Source organism: Phragmites australis, chromosome 1, assembly GCF_958298935.1.
Source record: "Phragmites australis chromosome 1, lpPhrAust1.1, whole genome shotgun sequence".
Classification (NCBI taxonomy): Eukaryota; Viridiplantae; Streptophyta; class Magnoliopsida; order Poales; family Poaceae; genus Phragmites; species Phragmites australis.
This window is the reverse complement of record NC_084921.1, coordinates 37,109,827-37,132,458: the sequence shown is the minus strand read 5'-3', so window position 1 is coordinate 37,132,458 and position 22,632 is coordinate 37,109,827. Positions and strand designations below refer to the sequence as shown.

General features: G+C 44.1%; 1 protein-coding gene across 1 annotated transcript; it reads left to right on the top strand.

The window, feature by feature from the left end:
* Positions 1 to 7,959: 7,959 nt before the first annotated feature.
* LOC133917349 (putative receptor protein kinase ZmPK1) lies at positions 7,960 to 11,085 on the top strand. Its single transcript, XM_062361257.1, has one exon. It carries the CDS (start codon positions 8,432 to 8,434, stop codon positions 10,850 to 10,852), a length of 2,421 nt encoding a protein of 806 aa, XP_062217241.1. The 5' UTR covers positions 7,960 to 8,431; the 3' UTR covers positions 10,853 to 11,085.
* Positions 11,086 to 22,632: the final 11,547 nt, after the last annotated feature.

Below are 22,632 nucleotides of genomic sequence, written 5' to 3'. Positions count from 1 at the left end.
CTCGAGCCGCCTTATCACTTGCATCGGCATTCCTTTTGCTTGACTTCGTCAACACGTCAACTTCATCCATCTCTCATACTTTGCTTAACCTCCATGTATACTGCTAGGATCACCCTTGACTTCGTCTAGCCTCCTTGATCGTCCGGCACCAAGCATCTCGCTTAGCCCCGATTCCGTCGTCGACCGTCATGTTACATCGATCACATGCACACCATAAAATAAGCAAACATATATGTCCAAACTATCTCCAATTAATCCAACTCAAGAACCTTTAGTTATCAATACAACCCGTAGAAATCGTGAACATCGAATGTTCCGGTCTGTACGCTAGAACATGCGGTGTGTGTAACCTCATCTGTTGCCAATGCTCTTCACCGGAACATCTGGTGTAACTTCCGGTGTCAACACTGGAACTTTTGATGTTCAGTACAGCACAGAACCCTCCGAAAAATTCTTCTCTGCAAGAAATGGTTCGGCATACACAAAACCCTAGCACCGGACATTCTGGTATGTACAATTTTCCTGAAATCAGAGATAAAACTTCCAACACAATTTTCTCTCCATCTTTGGTTAAATAAGATCATAATTGCAATACATAAACACTCTTATGCAAACCTAGAAATCATCAAATTAAAACAACAACTTTATCAATCACTCATCACAAATAAACCAAGCCATATTTCAACTTAGTTTCTCAATCTCCCCCTTGATGAGTGCATTGACAATTCTCAAAGCACAAAGACAAGAAGCTCATCCAGGTGACAAAAAACTCAAGAAAGAACAAAAATATGCCACTTGGCATAAGAAGATTGCAAATGATCGAAGGAAAAAAGAAACGAGCCAAAACACAATAAAAACTCAAATATGCAGAAGATACTCCCCCTTGATGAATGCACATGTTCATTCTAGCACATTTTCTCCCCTTTTCATTTATGCAGGATTCTTTGTGTATATCATATTTTCTCCCCCTTTGGCAATGCAAACATCAAGGGCAAAAGCACCATGCAATGTATGAATAGCAATCCTAATGACCTTTTGTAAGTATAGCACAAAACATTTGCAAATGCTAGAGACGTCAAAGGGCTATGGACAGTAGAATGTGGAGCTCACAAACGCACAAAAGCTTAAAAAAAATACAGTGTCACAAGAACATAATGCTAGATAAGCTAAATGGAAGAATTATTGGTACATTTAAGTTCACATAACCGAATCATGTTAAAAGTAACCACCACATAAGCATCCACTCGTGCCGAGACAATACAAGTATTAAGAACTAGCGAACTTTAATCTCAAACTAGGAAAATAAGCATTCATTATAATAGGCTTTACAAACACTCACATATTAACCCAAGACTTAGTTGGATCAAATGATTAAAAGATTTAACATTGAGGCACATTTCTTTATTTTTCTTTTTATTCTCAAGTGCCACTTATCCAAGCGAAGTATCGCGCGACTGGGTACGACAAATATCTCGAGGCTTCAAGACAATCATATTGGATTATATTTTAGCACAAGAAACTTGATTTCTCAATATTATTCAAATTTTCACAAATTATCAAGTTTTCACATGATAAATCAAGTAGTGTCTTTACGACACAAGAAACATATGTTCCCCCAAGATTATATCGTGAGCTAAATATTTGACAAAGATAGAAAATATAGTACAATATTCCTCAATCTACTATCTTGAAACAAGAAGCCTAGAACAAGAAATTCGTCAAACTAGGCTTAACACAAGCATTGACTAAGACAAAGCAATTACGAATATAGTGGTCACGAATGTAGCATTTTATAGTCTATATTATTCATAAAATTGTCAAATTTCATCTTTATAAAAGCTGGCTTGCTTGAAATGTTTAATATCAAAGCATCAAGATGAGCATAAGATTAAAAGCTTGCTCCGCACAACTACTCAAGTTTATCCAAATTCAAGTCTAGCAACAGAAAATGCTAAACATACAAGTCAAAGCTCAACTACTATGATTATCTTACAAGATGAAATGCAATGCAAATGCAATAAAAATAAGATAGAGTATATACAACTGCAACTTCCCCTCACACAATGCCATAGGGATGACACACTCCAAACTCTCCCATCAAATAGACAAATCTTGTTGCATCTAGAAGCTTGGTGAAAATGTCGGTAAGCTGGTGTTGAGTATCAATGTATCTCAAGTCAATATTTCCCTTCTCATTGTGGTCTCGCAAGAAGTGGAATCTCACACCTATTTGTTTTGTTCTAGACTGTTAGACTGGGTTATTGGCTAAGCTTCTGACACTGTTATTATCACACAAAAGTGGCACACTGTTGAAATCTAATCTAAAATCCCTCAAGGTAGCAACCATCCATAAAATCTGAGAATAACATATAGCGACAGTAACATATTCAGCTTCAGTAGTTGACTGCATAACACTAGACCGTTTGTGAGAAGATCAACAAACAAGAGTGTTACCCAAAAAATGATAGGTACCGAAGGTACTCTTCCTGTCAATTCTGCAATCAGCAAAATCTACATCCAAAAAACTACACATAGAGAGAAGAAGATGCAGAAAGCCAAAGACCATAGTCAAAGGTATGTTTGAGATACCTCAATATGCGCTTCACCGCTTGTTGGTGAGATGTCCTTGGTGATGCTTGGAAGCGAGCACACAAGCAGATGGCGAAGTGGATGTTGAGTCCTGTCGTCGTTAGGTACATGAGGGAGTCAAACATGCTCTTGTACTCGCGTTGGTCTACCTCGTCGCCATCTTCATCCGGGTCAAGTACGGTCGAGGTAGCCATCGGTGTCGTCAGTGGCTTCGCATCGCTCATGTCGAACTTCTTTAGTAAATCTTTGGCGTACTTCATCTGGTGGACGAATGTATCTTGCTTGCATTATTTGATTTGCAGGCTAAGGAAGAAGTTGAGCTCTCACATCATCGACATCTCAAATTCTCTGCTCATAGTATCCGCAAACTTAGCCACAAGTGCATGACAAGAGCCATCAAAAATGATATCATCCATATATATCTGAACAAGTAGAAAATCATTGTCATGCCTAATGGTAAACAAAGCTTTATCCACCAACCTCATCACATACCCATGCTCTAGCAAGAAGAAATTAAGCCTATCATACCAAGCCCTATGTGCCCGTTTCAGCGCATACAAAGCTTTCTGAAGTTTGTATACACTATGTAGGTATTTAGGTGCTCAAAATCTGGAGGTTACTTAACATAGACCTCTTCTTCTATGAAACCATTTAGGAAAGTACTCTTGACATCTATTTGCTACAACTTGAAACTTTAGGATGCCGCAAAATGTTAGGAGAATCCTAATGGCTTCTAAATTAGCTGCTGGAGCAAAGGTATCTTCAAAGTCTATCTCATCTATATGAGTGAAATCTTGAGCCACAAGTCTAGCCTTATTTCTCACTACAGACTCATCCTCCCCTGTTTATTTTTGAAAACTAATTTTGTGCCTATGGTGTGAACATTTGAGGGTGGCTCTACAAGGACCCAAGCTTAGTTTCTCTCATAGTTTTCCAGTTCTTTATGCATGGTATTGACCCAATTTGAATCAGAAAGAGCGTGTTCAACATCATAAGGCTCAAAAGAAGTAACAAATGCAGAATATGTGAAATGAGCATATTGAGCAAATTTGGACCTCGTTACTCTCACCAAGGTCCTCTATCATCAACTGTGACATATATCTCTGCTGAATGTGTTAAGGAGCCTCGCGCTGTGAGACGATCTCCCCCTCAATTACTGCTGGTACAGGCTCGAAAGCAACTAAAGTGGAAGTAGAGGCTGCAGGACCCTCTACCGGTGTAGAAGAAGCAGGTGTGATGGAAGAAAGCAGTAGATCATTCTCATCACCACCGAGAGCTGGAAGGTCACCATCTATGAAGATACTTTCGCCAATCTCTTTATCACTTGCACACTTAAAAGCAAAACTAGCATACGGGGTTGATTCATCAAAAGTTACATCACAGGATTCTATGATGATGTTAGTGTCAAGATTATAAACCCTGTAAGAATGACCATAAAAGAAATACCCTCAAGAAAATTCCATCGGAAGAACACGACTCAAACTTGTCAAGATTGATACGCTTTAGGATAAAGCATGGATAGCTAAAAACTCTCAAATGTGAAACCTTCAGCTTCCTCCTAAAACGCAATTAATAAGAAGTCAAATTCAAAATCGAGCATAAGAAAATCTAATTGGAGATATAGCAAGCTGTGCTAATAGCCTATGCCCAAAACTTTCTAAGAGTCTTATGCTCATAGAGCATCATACTAGCCTTCTCCACCAAAGTGCAATTCTTCCTCTCAACCACACCATTTTGCTGAAGAACGTGTGGAGCAAAAAATTGATGCTCAATGCCATGTTCAAGATAAAAAGCATCAAAGAGATAGTTCTTGAACTCAGTATCATTATCACTGTGAATTACTTTCAATGCACCAGGGAATTCCTTGAACAATCTCAAAACCAAGCTTTGAAAGTGTGAGAACACTTCATCCTTGCTCACAAAAAAAAAGACCCAAGAGTAGAGAGAGAAATCATCAACAATGACAGGTAAAAACCACTTCCTACCCGCCAACGAACCCGGGAATGACCAGATTAACTGGTGGGTGAGACGTGATAGCCATCTTGTCATGCCGACAATGAGCACAAATAATATTCTTCTCAAACTTGAGCTTGGGCAATCCTTGGATCAAGCTTAGGGCACTCAAATGAGAAAGCAAATCAAAACTCATGTGCCCTAGTCTCCTATGCCACATCTAAAGTTCAGAGGGTTGAGCGATTAAGCATCGAGAAGAACCAACGAACTTAGAAAAATCAGCCCTAAAAACTCTTTCAACTCTAAAAATCCGACAAATCAAAGTGCCCAAAAAATCAAGAACTAGAGAAGTATCACATTTAAAACGCACTTTCAAGTTCTCATCCAACAACTGAGATATAAAAAGCAAATCGTATCCCATATGCTCTACGAATGCCACATCTTTGAGAGTGAAACTCTCATTCGCCTTTACCATATATTTGGCTTTCACCCTTCCTTTTCGATCATTACTGAAAGTAATGTACTCGTGTCTCTTCGTAAGGGTGAGATTAGAGAACCATGATGAATCTCCAGTCATATGGCGTGAACAACCGTAGTTGATGAGCTACTTGTTCTCCAGGCCTCTGACTGCCACCTACATTGAGATGAAGAATAGGTCAATGACTCATTACTGGGGTTAGACAAAAACCTCTTGGAAATTCAGTATTGGGTCATCCTCCTTGAAGCAATAGAAATAGGTGCATGCAAATAAATACTAGTAAGCTAAGGACGAATGCCACAATAGGGAAAACGTGGTCCGCCAAAACACTATAACTCAAAGCCTCTTACACGTGAACCAAAACTATATGAATCATGGTAAGATTCACACCGGGCACCACTTCTAGGAGGAAGCTGAGTAGCCCTCGAGACTCGTGAGTAAGAATGAGGAAAAGGCACATGTACACTAAAAAGAGGTGCGGTACATGTCCTGAGTACTCCACTTCCACTCATGTCACTCATCACTCCTACGATAAAAGCAAAACCCAACAAGGTGAACTTCTCTCTGGCAGTAGGTGCAATGGTAGCGTTTCTGAGGAACTCGACTGTTGGTCACTCTAGACTCTCTCACAGGGGCTCTCATCTTAGGCTGTGGAGCTCTCTTGGGTTGTAGTGTGGCTTTCTTTTTTGTAGGTTGTGGAGTGTGTTTCTTGATGAGTTATGATGTGGCATTGATTTTGGACTTCTCGGCATCTAGGGTAGTAGGTGAGGTGAAAACAGTCTTACCAACCTCATTGTAAGCCACCCTCTCAAAATCCAATCCCAAGGCTAAACCCGCCTTATCAGCACACATCTTGGTCTTGGCTAAAATCAAATCCATTTTGCTCTTGCCTTTTGAGCACTTCTCCACAACAGAAAGAAGATACTCATTCTCGACCATGAGCTTCTCAACTTGTCCTTTAACCTAGTTAAGCTTGTCCTTCAGGACGATGCAGGTGGAACAATTTGACTACACATCCTTAGAACTCTCAGCACTCTCCAATCTAGACTCTAGCTCCTTTATACGTTTGGCTTTTTACATCAATATCCTTTGAGAGCAAAGGATAATTCTTGCAACACCTAAGAGAATAGGTCTAGACTCCTCCTCAAAGAGCTCCTTCTCAGTAGTCTCAAGCCTATTGATAACTTGAGCATGGGAAGTCTGAAACTCAACAAGCTCACTCATGACCAAAATACAACTATCATACTCATCATTGGCCTAGACTTAAGGAACTCAAGCTCAGAAGATGAACACTCTAGCCTAGACTTTGAGTTCCTTAATCTCACGAACTGCTTTCTTAAGCAATCTATCCTGGCTAACAAGCGTATCATTCAAGGTATGAACCTGAATAGAAGTTGGTTGTAGGAGGGTGATACCTTAGAAGAATCAAGCTCGGAGTCATTGTCGTTGTCGTCCGCCATGAAGCAAAAGTAGGTGAAGTCCTTGACCTTCTTCTTGTTCTTCATGGGCTGCTCCTCCTCCTTCTAGCTCTTCTCCTCGCTTGAGAAAGTGTCGACGTCGCTGAGCGCCACCACAAATGCCTTTGAAGCCACCTTGGCCGCCTTCTTGACCATCTTGTCACGGTTCTTTAAGAAAGGTTTCTTGGACTTCGTTTGCTTGTCGTAGTCATGGTTGTGGTATTCCCTCTTCTTGATCTTAGGGCAGTCTGCCTTGAAGTGGGTAGTGTCACCATACTCAAAGTAAGCCTGAGAACCACCCCTTCTCCGGTCTTGACAGTGGTTGTAGAAACGGGTGAACATCTTCACAATCAGTGCAAGATCCTCCTCATCAAGGACATACACCTTTCTCATCTATGATAGAGACCAAGAAAGACAAAGTAAATTCACTCGGTTAAGTGTTAGCATAAGAAAAACTAACTCTGGCCTGATTGTCACCACTAGGTCCGAAAACCAACGTCATGTTTTGAGACAGGGGGTTTCCGAGATCTATCCGAGCAGCCTTGGCTATCTCGGTAGACTTTTGCTAAAGAGTTCATCACAAATCAACGTGTCATAAATAGAGTGGTGGTATTTGTTTTAGAGATGATCTTCAAATTATTGTTTGTGTGAAATTGCTGTTTGTCTGAAATTGTTTGTCTTAGAGGTGATCTTCAAATTATTTATTGACGAGAGTCAACACTAAGTCGCTATCTGAGCTTGTATATTTATTATCAAATATTTGCTATACTAATAACGAATCTGCAGCTTAAATCTCGCCCATTTCACGTGCTTAATATTGATTGACCTGTTTCATGGTAATGTCACGCTACCAAGTCAGTCGTTTTCAAGAGTAATTGATGCGGGCTTCAAAATTTACACTTGCTGTGTATTTAGTTTTTATATCACTGGAACATCTCTGTTGTGAACTTGACCAAACGACCAACAATTATTGTATTTATTTTGAACAAAACTAACGGCCAACGATTTAGACCAACGATTATTCGTTGATTTACCAACCAGTAGACTATTTATTCATCATCACGGCACCGAACGCCGGCCGCCATACAACCAGTGCTGCTCGTTTGAAAAAGGAGTTGCGACCCGGTTAAGGCGGGCCTCAACTGTGACTTGCAAGTGGTAATTTTTTTTTTCTTGACTACTTGCAACATCAGTGCACTTTGGAAAAAGACTGCCGCATCCCCGTGTTTGGTCGTATTCTGCGGTTGTGTCAGCTAAGTCTATTGGCTTTCGCCCACAGGTTCACTCTAAAAACATCACTATCTCCATGACGAGCAGGGAAACAGGCAGGCAGCCTAACCAACAACTTTCCGCCTCTATTGCGAGGAATACCCAACTCATCCACTCAAACGATGACATAAAATATACGGCAGGAAAATTTTAGCTCCAAGTAGCTAATAATTCCCATCCTCCTACGGAAAGGCCTAAAAAGAATCAATGAAACATTGCAAAAAAAAATGATTTTGAGAAATAATAGGCAGCTTGTCACCAACAAACTTCAGTTCCTGATTCGAAGGGCTGGCATCTGCTAGACAGCTCAATACCATCGAAGCATATGAAAAAAAAAATTCAAAGGACCAAGAAATATCATTGAAGGAAACGCATCTGGCATCTTAAGTAGATTGTCCTACAAAAGTATAAAGAAACAAATTTTGCATTCACATCTCAGGTCAATTAATCCCTTCAAACCTTCAAAAGGGATAACTATCACATTCATCTCTCTCTCTCTCTCTCTCTCTCTCTCTCTCTCTCTCTCCCTCTAAGCCGCCATGGGTGACTCAGATGAGAATCCACGTGAAGAAATACCTACCTGTTCCTTGCTACATAAAAGTTGCAGCATGGAGTCAAATTGGATTCCACCAAACCGCCTTAGTGGCATCCGGCAAGTGGGAGCTGCATAAGGACTACATAGTTCATGGTTCATGAACCCGAACATCATAAACAGAAGCACCATAGCATCCCCCTCACACCACGAAAAATGACCACATTCCTCTGTCTAATCATTCTTCCATTATTCACCGTTCTTCCATGCTCATATGGTTCACCCCATTCGATGCTAAGCACTGGCTCATCCTTGTTGGTAGAAGGGTACAAAAAAAACTTCCTTACCTCACCAAGTGCTGATTTCTCCTGCGGCTTCTATGAAGTTGGAAGGAATGCTTTCTCCTTCTCTATCTGGTTCACCAACACCATGGAAAAGACTGTCGTGTGGTCTGCAAACCCCACATCCCCGGTGAATGGTCGTGGCTCCATGGTTTCGCTGAACCATGATGGCAACTTGGTCCTCACTGATGTCAATGGAACCGTGACATGGGACAGCAAGACGAGCTCTGGCAAGGGCACGACAGTATCGCTTCTCGATACCGGCAACCTTATCATCAAAGGCCCCAACGGTGCAATCCTATGGGAAAGCTTCTCTTCACCAACTGACACCTTGCTGCCGTTTCAGCCCCTCACCAAAGGAACAAGGTTAGCCTCTGTTTACTATAGCCTCTATTTCGACAATGACAATGTGCTGCGCCTCATGTATGATGGACCAAATATATCAAGCATCTATTGGCCAAGTGGAGACTATTCAGTGTTCCAAAATGGGCGCACAAACTACAATAGCTCCAGGATTGCAGTCCTCGACGCTGAAGGTTATTTCCTATCAAGTGATGGGCTTCAGGTAAAGTCATCTGATTGGGGTACAGTAATCATGAGAAGGCTGACAATTGATTACGATGGAAACCTCAGAATGTACAGCTTGGATGCATCAAATGGGAGTTGGGTAGTCACATGGGAGGCTATAGCAAAAATGTGCGATGTGCACGGGCTATGTGGACAGAATGGGATATGTCAGTTCTTGCCAAGATTCCATTGCTCATGTCCACCAGGATATGAGATGATTGATCCACAGAATTGGAACAAAGGTTGTTGGCCACAATTCAGCAAAAGCTGCAACAGCACAGAGTTTGAGTTCATCAAGCTCCCTCAAACCGACTTCTATGGCTTCGATCTGACCTACAACCAGACCTTCTCACTTGAAGAATGCAAGAAAACTTGCTTGGATATCTGTTCCTGCTCTGCTTTCACATACAGGACGGGATCTTGCTTCACCAAAGCTGTACTCTTCAATGGCTACAGCTCCCCAAATTTTCCTGGTGACAACTATATAAAACTACCTAAGAATATGGGCAAATCAACATCCTTAGTCTCCAGAAAGTCTGGTCTCACATGCAACCCGGATATTCCTGAGATTGTAGAAGGATCTGCAAGTATGTATGGAATGAACAATGTCGATAAACGTTGGACGACTTATTATGTGTTTGCAGCAATACTGGGAGCCCTAGTACTGCTCTTTACTGGTACAGGCTGGTGGTTTCTTTCCAGCAAGCAAAACATACCTCAATCAATGGTGGCAGGCTACAAGATGGTAGCAAGCCAATTCAGGATGTTCACATACCGAGAGTTAAGGGAAGCAACTGGAAAGTTCAAGGAAGAGATTGGAAGAGGGGGCTCTGGAATTGTTTACAGAGGAGTACTTGAAGATAAGCGAGTAGTGGCAGTGAAGAAGCTAACGAACTTCTCACGTAGTGAGGACGAATTGCAAACAGAAATGAGTATAATTGGGAGGATTAACCACATGAATTTAGTAAGGATGTGGGGTTTTTGCTCCGAGGGTCAACACAAACTACTGGTTTATGAATATGTGGAGAATGAATCACTGGACAGGTATCTATTTGGCAATGTAAGTAGTGAGAGATTAATTGCATGGAGTCAGCGATTCAAAATAGCATTGGGAACAGCAAGAGGCTTGGCCTACCTCCATCATGAGTGCCTTGAGTGGGTAATCCATTGTGACGTAAAGCCAGAGAACATACTCCTGACCCGAGATTTTGAAGCTAAGATAGCAGACTTTGGCCTAGCCAAACTCTCAAATAGAGACAGTTCCAGTTTCAATCTCACCCACATGAGAGGAACAATGGGCTACATGGCACCAGAATGGGCGTTAAACTTGCCAATCAACGCAAAAGTTGATGTCTACAGTTACGGTGTTGTCCTTCTTGAAATTGTGACAGGAAGTCAGATCTCAAGTGGGATAATAGTGGATGGGAAGGAGGTCGAGCTTAGACAGTTTGTGCAGGTCACAAGTCAGTTTCTGGAGAGTGGAGATGTCAAGGATATCGTCGATCAAAGACTGAATGGTCATTTCAATCCTGAGCAAGCAACGACAATGTTGAAAGTTGCTATAGCTTGCCTTGAAGAAAGAAACAGCAGGCCTACAATGAATGAAATTGTAAAAGATCTATTGGCATGTGATGACCAAGATGATCACCCCGCCTACTCATGTTGAGCTGCATTAGCAAAATGAAGAATCAGGATCATTTGCTTTTTTTTATGAGTCCTTCTCAGGACAAATGTATATAAATTGTTTCCATCAAATGTAATTGATTGGTGGAACACTGAAACAATACTTTATAATTCATATTTCTGGTAATAAATATTCTCACAATAATATATCTTCTTGCATGAGACGGTTAAAAATGTTAATTTGTATATAAGACTCATGGGTCACTTAAATTTCAACGTATATACGTTCTATGCAAGTAAGAATAATTTATTTTTGAGGAAAAATACGAATAGTTAATTTGCATTGCTCTTAGATCTTCTGCTGCATAATATAAGCTCCAAAAATGCCCGCTGTTTGATCAGTATATTTGCTTTCTTTTAGAGACCCCCTTTGGTGATGGTGCATCCATGAGACAAGAGGCCACTTATCATGCCTAATGCCTCCACGAGCAAGAAGCGACTCACAAGTAGGAACATTATTGTTGGAATATAACCCTCAACCGGCACTGTAATAAAACATCGAGCACAGTCGTCCCGCCCACAGGGTATTCGGCAGAATTCCCCAATGACACTAGGCGTTAACAGTGGCCAAAGCGGATGGGAGATGAGACTCACCTGCGAGGCAACGCACCCCGAGGTCGCTGACCGCGCGGGCGAGTCGCAGGCGGGCGGAGAGGCTGGCTAGGGCCGGTGGGCGGCGGTGCCCTGACCCTGAGGCAACTACTGCGCTGTGTGGAGCGGCGCGGCGCGGAACAGGAATATACTGTACAAGGCTCGGCTCCACGACCGCTCACTACACGGGCGGCGAGATGGGCGAGAGAGCGGAGTTTTCGCGATACGTTACGACCAATTACGACCAATTTCGGCCGCGAGTTTTCGTCGTCACAAACAAACGCAGCGCCGGGGGCTGCGTTGGTGGGTGCTGCTGGTGGCCTGGCGGGCTCGCACGGGCTCACGGCCCGCAAGGCGGTTGCGTGCCGTTGCCTTGCGGGTGGGTGCCATTCTCTGCCGTTGCTGGTGGCCTGGCGGGCTCGCACTCGGCGATCCGGTCTGACAGGCGCATGGACGCATGGTGATGGCAAGTGCAGAACTGCACTCTCAGGGTCCTTCCCGTCTCTACTTCTAGGATGTGTGTAGTTGGAAGATGTGATTGAATGAGATGAGATAGTATGATTCATGTTTTTATAGATACGATGTTTTTTTATTTGATTAGATATGAATGGAATGATTTATTTTTTTTCTTTGGTTAGATGGACGAGGTCGTGCAGAATACGTGCCACCATGCCCATGCGATAGGATCGAACTCCTTGTCGGTGCCAACAGTGGCATCTAGATGTTCGATTGCTGCCACGTCTACCCAATGAGCGATGGCACTTGAAACCATCCAGAACGTGTGCCTCAAGTCACCAACATCCCACTTTCATAACGAGTCACCTGTCGTCACCACGCCATCATCTCCTCCCTCTGCTCTAGCGGAAAGTGCCACCGCCGCGCGCACTCGTTCTCGCAAACCGGTGAGCCAAACTCTGCCTCCTTCCGCCCTGAGCTCCTCCTCTACCTTTCCCACGTTTTGCCCCACTCAATCACAGGAGGCAACGCCTCTTCTTCTCTGGCACTGGCGTGATGCTTTGGTCGCTGCCCCTCACCGATGCCCCGTCGATCTGAGCCACTGCCGGTCGATCCCTCGTGCATGCACGATCTTCGTGGCCCCATGAAGCTCCCAGACATCATGTTAGTTGTCGTGAGCCGCTGAGGTGGGTTGTCGTCATAGTCCTGCTTCCTCCTTCATCGCCTGTGGCCGTGGAGCACGAGGCGGTAGGAGGAGCTACAACCGGTGGCATACCCGCGCGTCGGGCTAGGTCAGAGGCCGCGGGCGGTGGTTAGGCCTAGGCGGGCGCAAGGAGCAGGCAAGTCCGGCAGAGGCAGTGGTGGAAAGGCGACTTGACCTCCGCGAGCGTTGAGCGCCATGCCGAGCGCTGCTAGCGACAACAAAAAGCAGAGGAAAAAGATGGATGACTTTGTCCACTTGTTTTTTTGACGAACTCATCCTGCATAATTAAAAAATATTCCCTTATTCTGATCCGCCCCCATCCAGACAGATTAAAAAGCTAATGATCATCTCCCGAATGGCTCTATCTATTGAACCAAACACATCCTTAATGGACAGATTCTCCAGCTTCCAGATTTCCAGAGCCGAAGAGTGGATATTAACAATATACTAATTTAGTCTTCTTTTATCAATTTTCGCCGGAATCTGGGCGAGTGCAGTACATTTCTTTTTCTTTGAGAACCTGCGAAAATCGTTCTAGAATTTTTGCGGGAATCTTCACGGGATATGCAGCTGATCGAAGGCTTCCGCTAAGACGATGTCTACGGAACTGCCTTAGTTGACCAACACCCACCGGACTTCGTATCCCACGACGTCCGCCGAGATGACTAGGTTGCCGGAGTGTGGGAAGTCGACCCCTGCCGCATCCTCAGAAATGTAGAAGATGGGGACCTCCGATCACCGCGGTAGGGCAACGATGAGGTGCCCACGTGGCTAGATCGTGGCGCGCGTATTCGCGCGCGCTGCCGCTTATACGAGCCGCCCGCGGAGCTTCCGTCGGTGATCGCGTGGGCCGCCCTCTTTGCATGCCCATCCTCATTTTTTATGTGCTAGATCAGGCGCGGAGCCGCGAAGGTGGAGCTCGAGGCGCACCGGAGCCCTGGCAATGTGCAGTTCAGTTCCTGTAAAAACACTCACACATCTACACCCAGATGTTTAAAAAATGGGAAAAGGACAGAGATCTGGCAGAGGGTCTACAAAAGATTGCTAAATCATTTATTTATAAAATGGGGAAAAGATATTTAATTGGGTCTAGAAAAAGAAATTAGATATTTAGTTGGATCTAAAAAATCCTATTTTTTTTAAAAGAAGTTTAAGTTATGTTATGTGTACTAGCATTTTGCCCGTGTATTGTAATGGGAGGCAAAAATTCGTACAAACTTCTGAACCATGAATCTAATATAGAGCTTTCTCAAAGGACAAAGTTAGGTGCCAACCCAAACACTGTTATGCAAAAGTAGAGGACCGACCAAACTATTTTCATAACTAAAGGTTTAAATATAATGCTCCATCTCTAAAGGAGCGACTACTATTATATATGAGGTTTATGAATGTTAGTTAACAAACTAAGATAGAGATACATATTTAAAAAATTGTTACTTGACGGTTTTGTCATTGAAGAAGGAAAGTCATAATGATGGTGCTATGTGTATTGTCAATGAAGGTGATATTTTAGCTCTTACAACACATGGGAATAAGTCAATTGGAGATATGAACAACAAATGATTGAATATCATAGCCAGTCATCTTTAATGCTTTTTTTACAGGTGACGCTTCATAGCCATGTCCATTAATATTGATATAGCTTCATCTGGTACTTGAAGTTAATTTTATATGCATTTAGCAAAATACAAGAGTGGCATTGGTTGGCTGAACATGCAATATGATAAAGCACTAAGAAGCATCAACATTTGTTAACTTTAGTTTAAAAAAAAGATCATTGCAGTGAAGTTTAAACAGTTCCCCTGTTGCTGCAACCACAAATTGTACATACTCTTCGATGACACGACCAGCATAGAAAATGTCACGACAGAAGAAAATGTAAGATAGCTATTGCAACAAAAAACGACAGGGTACTTGTGATGCAAGATCATCAATAGTTAGCCGAGAAAACTGTTTTTTCCCCACTCTTCTCACATTTATCAATCTATTTTGCATAAAATGTTTAGCATGCGAAAGCCTGTAGTCTAGGAATGGAAAAAAACAAAATAATTCCATAGAAAGCATGAAAGATAGAAAGTACTAATGGCTAATCGCTGGGCTTAATGATTGAAAAAGAGTGAAAGGGTCTTACATCAAGGCTTTCCCAGCAGTCCTAGTAGATTGTCTAACTAAAGGTGCTTCACTCATAGTTTGTGTGTTATTCTCATCGATATGATCTGAATCTTCAGAAGCATCACCATCACCATCAGATTCAAACTTCGGTGAACGGGGTTCAGCAATTTCCTTTCCAGGTTTGTTGCGAGTTGCTTCATCAATGGTGACACCTGCTCCACCTCTAAAATCACAATCTGTTGCGTCCCATCTATTGAAAATGAAGAAGCATATATGATGCACACAAAGAGAATAGGAAATAGAAGAAATGAATTTGGATGCAAAGAAAACAAACATTTTGGAATTCTTTTGGAAACTCAAGTTCCAATTCTTCTAATTTTCTTCTTTTGTACCAACCCACCAGGCTTCAGAAAATACAATCTATCAAGAGACAATTTCAGAATCACTACTCTGCACATTTTGCCATTTCTGAACATGAATGGTAAGTAGCAAATGCATAGCCGATGAATTTTTGTGGTGTACAGCAAATTTGAGTTTGTAATTGCAGTATTAGACAATCATGTGTCTACATGTAATCAGTAAAAATGTGATCTCTTTAATTTTTTTACGAAGCACTGGAGGGTAAAAATGTGAGCTTTGCACAACTACAAAATGCAACAACAATTCTACCTGACTGATGCACCTAATTGAGAGCTAATACTGACACACTCACCAGCTCTTGAAGATGTCCTCACAGACCACGCCCTTGGCCGAGCTCATCATCTGCAGCGTCAGGTACTTGTTCTTGGGGTAAACGTGCGTCCTGAACAGCTCCATCCTTCCCTGTAACCATCACAAATCCACACACCAGCTACGACGATGGCCTTGAGCACCTCGTTGCTGAAGGAGGGGAGCACCTTGTCGTCATACTCAAGTCCCGAGGGAGGTGAAGATGGTCGACCATTTGCAAGTCCTATGTCCCTGAATTGGAGAAGTTGTGCGGCCTCATGGGGATATCGAAGATGTAGGGGTTCTGGAGCCATGGCACTAGGAAGTGGGTTCCCTCGCCGACGGTCTCCGGGAGTACCCCGGGAAGCGGTCGAAGATGACAGCGTGCTCACTGCTGTCGAAGGTGTAAAGGGATGCGGAGAGGAGGGAGGCTGCGGCACCGAGCCCCGCTGCTACCTTCGTGATGTTGGTCAGGAACGACACCACTGCGGGACTATAGGCCATAGCATCTTGTGGCGGTGGTGAGCGGCAGGCTCAAAGTGCTGCAGACCTGAGCGGTCGAGCTCATGGACATCGGCTTGAGGTCCAGAGGACACGGGGAAGGCTGGCATGGTGATGCGGAGGGTACGCGAAGGGTGCCTAGGACGACGTGGCCCACGCGGCGGGCGTGGAGGATGGCGTCGCACACGGGCCTTGGCCCCATGGATCCCCGCCGCACGCTCCTGGTCCAACCGCCGATGACACTCCACGCATGGATCCGCCATTGGAGGATGCTCTAGCCATGCGCAGGAGGAGGTGCAAGGGGAGGGGCGGTGCGGGGTCGGAGAGGAAGGAGCGAAGGAGAAGAGGGGAAGCAGTGGCACTGGAGGAGGCGAAGCTGCTCCTCCGCCTCTGCTCGTCCAACCGCCGCTCCTCCACTCGTCTAGCCGGCGGATCTGACCGCCCCGAGCTCGGGTGCCGCCAGATCTGGCCGCCATTGATGCGCGCCGTGGGATAGATGGAGAGAGGGAGCAGAGGAAGGGTACGCGGCGGCATAGCTGTGCGAGGGCAGGAGGGCACGGTTGCGGCAGCGATGACGCTGGGCGAGGGCAGGAGGGTGTGGGTGCTGGGCGAGGGCGCGGGCACGGGCGTGCGGACGAAGCGCACGGGCGTCCGATTAGGCGAACGGGCGATCGTGTGGGCGAGCGGATGGGCGGAGGAATCTGGCGGGCTGACGGAACACGCCTTACAGGTTTTTCAAGTAGGAAGAGATTTCCTTGACCTTCACTGAGCTCCTCAGTAGTGGGATTCCCTAAGTTTGCCCCAGAAAATAGAAAAGAGTTACAATTACAATAAGACTATCCTCAACTATATTCCCTTCATTTCGTTCCCTTCCCGATTCCCTTCCCTGTTCTCATTCCCTTTATTTCCTCTCATCTCCAACAGCTTCCCTTCGAAGGGAATCGCGAAGGGAAAGGAGAGAGAATCCCGTCCTGAAGGGAATGACCCTGGGAATCCCGTCGTGAAGGGAACCGTGAAGGGAAACCGTTGGGAGCGCTGAAGGGAACGGGAATCCCTTCACGACGGGAATCTGGCCGTGAAGAGAATCCGTTGGGGGTAGTCTAAGTTCCTAATACATTTATGGATCCATATTTGCATGCGCACTTGCATCGAATTATTTATTCCACGTGTTCATGAAAGGAAGTTGGAGGAATAGAAACATAAGATTCCCGATGAGATTCCAAAACTGGACTCTGCAAACACAGATAGTGCTTGATACAAATTACTAGTATCCATCAATGGAGAAACTGATCTTGTGTCATCCATGTAGGAGCAGGTAGAAAGCAGTGAAGCACTAATGTATACTATAGTAGTACGGGTGAAAAGACTTGAATTGGATTGTCATCACCTGAAAAATTAGAGGAAAAATGAAGCTCTGGGATCCAAAGGAACCCTATGGCTATGGATGAAGAGCAGTAACTTAGGGCTTGGTCACCACTCACAAGTCACAACTCATAAATGGGAAAATGTAAACCCCTAAAGTCAGGCTGGTTTTAAGATTTCTCATAGAAGTTGTTTTGTTGTAAATAGTCATCCACAAATTTGGCTCGATTTGAACTGCACCCTTGCGCGCACATATTTTGCTTCTCTGGCCCATTTCCGCCGATGTGGATGTGGGGATTGTCGTGGTAGCCCAGTCGGGCTTGGTCCAGCATGGCCCCTTTTTTGGTTCATATGAATATCACTTACAATTCTGCTACTCATGTACCTAAACATATACCCAAAACAAGGTACACAATCATGTTCAATTAACCATATTCATGCCTTTTTGTTTTATATGACCATCACTTACAATTGTACCTGAACATATACCTAGAACAAGGTAAGTCATCATGTTCAATTAACCATACCAGACTTGAGCAGCAAGGAACCGAGTAAGAATGACAGCTTAACAGGTTTGAGTCTTAAGTCATTTCTCACTCGAAACCTCCATTGGAACCGACGTTGCCGATGCCGTCCCTTCGCTTCCTCCTGCCATTCACCTCTTGCACTTGACGAATGGAGATAGAATCGACGAACAGAGCGATCAAGTGAGTCGAACTTGAGTGGAGATGCAACTTAACTAGCTCTACGTCAGACCTAGCCCGGCTGAGCTGCCATGATGAGCCCCACATCCACATCAGCGGAAATGGGCTAGAGAAGCAAAACACGTGCACGCAGGGGTGTACAACACTTCCGAGGTGTATGGCAAAACACGTCCGTTACGCCGGCGCTGATCAAACACTTACACACTTTCGAGATATACGGCAATGATTCTCACTGCAAGGCCTTTACAAAGTTTCTTCCAACAATTATCTACAAGCTAAGGTTTCACTACCGAGTGACACAAATATCCTCAATAACAGAAGCCCCCTCTTATGTCTTATGAGTCCAAGGAAATCTCATCCATTCCCTGCGCCAACACCTGGTCTAAACTATGTTGGGAGAGACTAATTAATTGGCCAGGCTCGTCTCATACCAGGCTTGTAGTTATGCTGTAAAGCTTGGTCCGATCGTACTATGAACCGATCCTTAATCGAATAGAACAAAACTACCATCCATCTACCCCTAGCAGCCAACCCAACTTCTTGCTCAATTCCCTAGTCCATGTTGCCAAAAATATTATCACAAATTTTATCTCATGTTGCATATAACCACTATCAAAATTATTCTACCAAGTGTTTTCCCAAGCATGGCTAAGCAATACTATCATTAATCCTACCAAAACTGAGGCCACAAGTTATATATGAGAAAAACTAAGGTATTGCCTATCATGGATTTCCCACCGACAACTAATAGTATATAACTTTATAAAACAAAAATATTTAGAAAACATAGGATAAAAATGCATCAAGGACAACTTGTCTTCACCCTGGTGCTCAGCGGGATCCTCGAACTCCTGGCCTTGAAAACTTGCAAACTCCTGCTCCTAGATGTCGACGTCTAATCGCAAAAGAAAACAAGGCAATAAACACCAAAAGCCAAGATTTATTGTTTTTTATGATTTTTGGAGAATAATTGGTGAAGGAAATGATTAGATCAAAGTTGCAACCGGAGATATAGCTTGGAAGGGTGAAAGAAGAGCATAGGAATTTTATAGAGGCTCCTGGATTTTTCTAGATTTTCTAGAAAGTTTTAATTAAAAATGATTTTTTAAGAATTAAGAAAACATTAAAAACAATTAAAACAGTTTTTATATAATTATTTTATTATGGAAAACATTTTTCTAGATTTACCTAACTATTTACCATTTTTTCATAATTAAGAACATTATAGAAAACCTATTAAAACGTTATAACTATTATTCTAGATTTTCCAAAACATTATTCAAATTTTGTTTATTATTTTATCACTAAAATATATTAAAACAGAAATAAAACATTTTATTTTATTTATGTTAACAAAGAAAAACATCGCTAAACCTTTTTCTAATTTATTAAATATTTTACCAAAACTTTCTCTCCTACTTAAAAAAGAAGTAAGCCATGTTCCGTCTGCAAGATTCCTCCTTCGATTCCTTTGCCCGTCCTCCTTCCGTCCGTTCGATCGTTGTGCATTTGCCCCATCAAACGCTCACGCCCTTCATCCACACGCCCACTCGACCTCACGATCGCCCGCTTGCATCCTCCTCAACGTCATTCGATCGTATGATTCCTTGCTTGCATACCCAACCCTTCTCGCTCTCTCCATTCCCCGACTCTCCCCCTTAGTCTCCCCCCCCCCCCTCGATCATCTACTCCACCGATCCACCCTCATCCGTCCCTCTCCTTATGTCCCACGGCGCACATCGAGGGTGGTCAGATCCGGCATCCCCCAAGTTCGAGGCGGCCCGATCCGATGGCTAGACGAGTGGAAGAGGAGCGGTGGCTAGACGAGCGGAGGTGGAGGAGTGGCAGTAGGACGAGCGCCACATGCACGAGGCGGACGGGCTTCTTCCATCTCCGGCAAGCACCTCCACTGCATTCTCTTGAGCTCGCGTCAGCCTCCCTCCTAGAACCAGGCTGCTGGAGTTTGGAGGCCTGCCTCCCCCGTTCGACCTGGTGCCAATGGGTGACACAGCTTCGTCACGGTGCTGCTTGTGCGGGAGCTCGGCCTCACCTCCACCTGCGCCGTCACCTTCGCCAAGGACCGGCCTTCTCCATCTGGTGCTCTCTCTCTCCTCCCCCCTCTCTCGCTCTCTCTCTCATAGCCCTCCTCCGCCTCCTTTGCCCTCCTCCAGTTTATACATGGTTTAGATTTTTTTTAGCGTACTAATCTTATGCATTCCATAATGCTTGGATGCCTAGCAAAAGTAATCAGTGATCATCGTCTAGAGATAATGAATACATGCGATTTGCGACGTGTAAAAGACAATTCATACGTGTGGTTTTCTTTCTGTAAACTGTTGAGAGTGATTTATAGTAATCGGTTAAAATTAATGATCAATTTATCAATGTAAAAAATTAAGATATATTACAAATAATGCATTATGTTTGTTCTCTTCTTCTAGGCATGTCTTTCAATTCAAGATGCATTCAATTGCTCAATTTCCATGGTTCCAAAGCAAGTCCTTCGAGCTTGTGGAAACAGTGATGTCTTAATATACTAAATATATAGATGTTTTTTTAAAAGGAACCTATGGATGTTTAATTGTACATATTACAAACACGTGGTTGGCATATGAAAATGGTTTCACATCCTCTTGACACCATGATATAATATGAATAGATCATGTGTGCTTTATCTATTCTATCATAATCCTGATAGTTCTTTATGTCTAAACGTAGTTAATTCTAAAAGATTAGAGTAGATTTCCTTCCACATTTATATTAGCTTTAGCAGATTGGGCTTGGAAGTATAATTTTCTTTTTTTTGGGTTACTTTTCATTTTTATCTATTTGATAGCTTGGTTCAAAGAGGTCAATAATTATTTACGGTTTAGGCTACATCATATTGTCACAATCTTGGACTGGTTGATCATTGTTGCCAGGATTGCATTTTGCCAATATTTGATCTCATCATTCCTTCAACGATTCTTGCTTCTTTTTTTAGGTTTGTTTGTTAATGTGTAGGGTTCCTATGATGTGCTAGTCATTTAGCGCGTTGAGGGCACTAAAGAGGGAGGCACTATCTGGCAATGGAAATGTTGGAGGTGCTCTCCAGTTGAGTGCGGTTTGTCAGATTGATAAAGGTTTCTCGGTCAACCTTTAGATTTATGTAATTACTTACATATCTACTTTCCTATCTAAATTCAAATCCTATATATTTTCATCAATTTCACAATTTTGGATTTCATTTGCATTTTTTTTACAGATACAAAAAGGAGCTTGATTGGTTCTATGAGGGCGGTACAGCAACCATAATCTCAAATAGTTTGTATTTTTTTTATTTTTGTTTATGTTATCATGTGTGAATTTTCTACTCCTGCTTGCAACACGCGGGCATTAATCTAGTCTATTAAAAAACCTATTTTCAGGATTTATTGGATTTTCAAAATTATTTTTCTCAAGGAAAACTGATTTATTGCGTATGGCTTACGTCACTGCCAACGGGCCTTGCTGACGGGGCTCATGCTGCTGATGAGTCTGCCACGTTGGACAGATCGTACGTGACAGCTGACGTGGGTAAGCTGACTGGGCGGGGGCTTTAAAGATCCGACCGGTAAGTGGATCTAATATGGGCCGTTTACGCAAGACCAGGGAGCTCCTTCGCCACTCGCCTACCTTTTCTCCAGCGATGTTAAGACGGCGGCGATCTCCGCTGCGGCACGCTCGCCGCAGTGGCTAAAGACCTCGTCGCGGCGCCCGAGCTTTGACGGCGAGTGGCGAAGGAGCTCCCTGGTACCTTGGAGACTCCATTTGGCGCACATGTGCGCGTCAGGGCAGTGTGCAGGGGCTCGGCGGCGGAAGTTCGACGAGGGCGTGTGGAGGCACTGGTGGTGCTATAGGGGGAGTCTTGGGGGTTTATAGGCCGGGCGGATTCGCAACGAGCTAGGGTTCGGCGGCCGGCACGATTCCCGCGAGTGATTACCGTGCGTCTGCGCCCGATTTCACCGTGCGATTTGCTTCCCTTTCCTTCTTTGTGGCGTATGATCCCATCCGAGCAGACGCGGGGTCCTCCATTCCTTTTTCTTGGCGCGGATTGAGCGGGTGGTGTCGGATTGCTACAGCGAGCGAAGAAAGGAAGGGCGGCGGGAGGTAGAAGAGGAAGCTGACGGCTGGGGCCCACGTGCAGAGAGAGAGTGAGGCCGGAGCCTGGGCCCGGGTGAGCGCGGCAGTCGGGCCAGCGCGGCACGGCTTCGGCCCAGGGCGGGCGCGCGCGGAGGGGAGGGGGAATGGGTCGTCACGGCTGGGCCTGATCCGCGTGCAGGCGAGAAAGGAGGGCGGCCGAGGTGACTGGGCCGGAGGCGCGAGGCTGGGTCGGAGGGCGCGGGAGAGGGGAGGTGGGCTGGAGAGGGAGGCTGAGATGGGTTGAGCGTGGGTTCGGGCCAGGGAGAAAAAAAGAGATTGGGGGAGAGTGGGCTGGACTGGAAGAGAAAGAGAGGGAGGGACCCAGAGAGGGTTTTTTTCTTTTTCTTTTTCATTTTTATTTCCTTTCTTTGCTTTATAAAAAGGCATTAAAGATATTTTTCTTGAGAAATTTTTGTTTGGCAAAATTTTGGGCTGTTACAAACTCCCTCCTCTGCAGCATCCCTC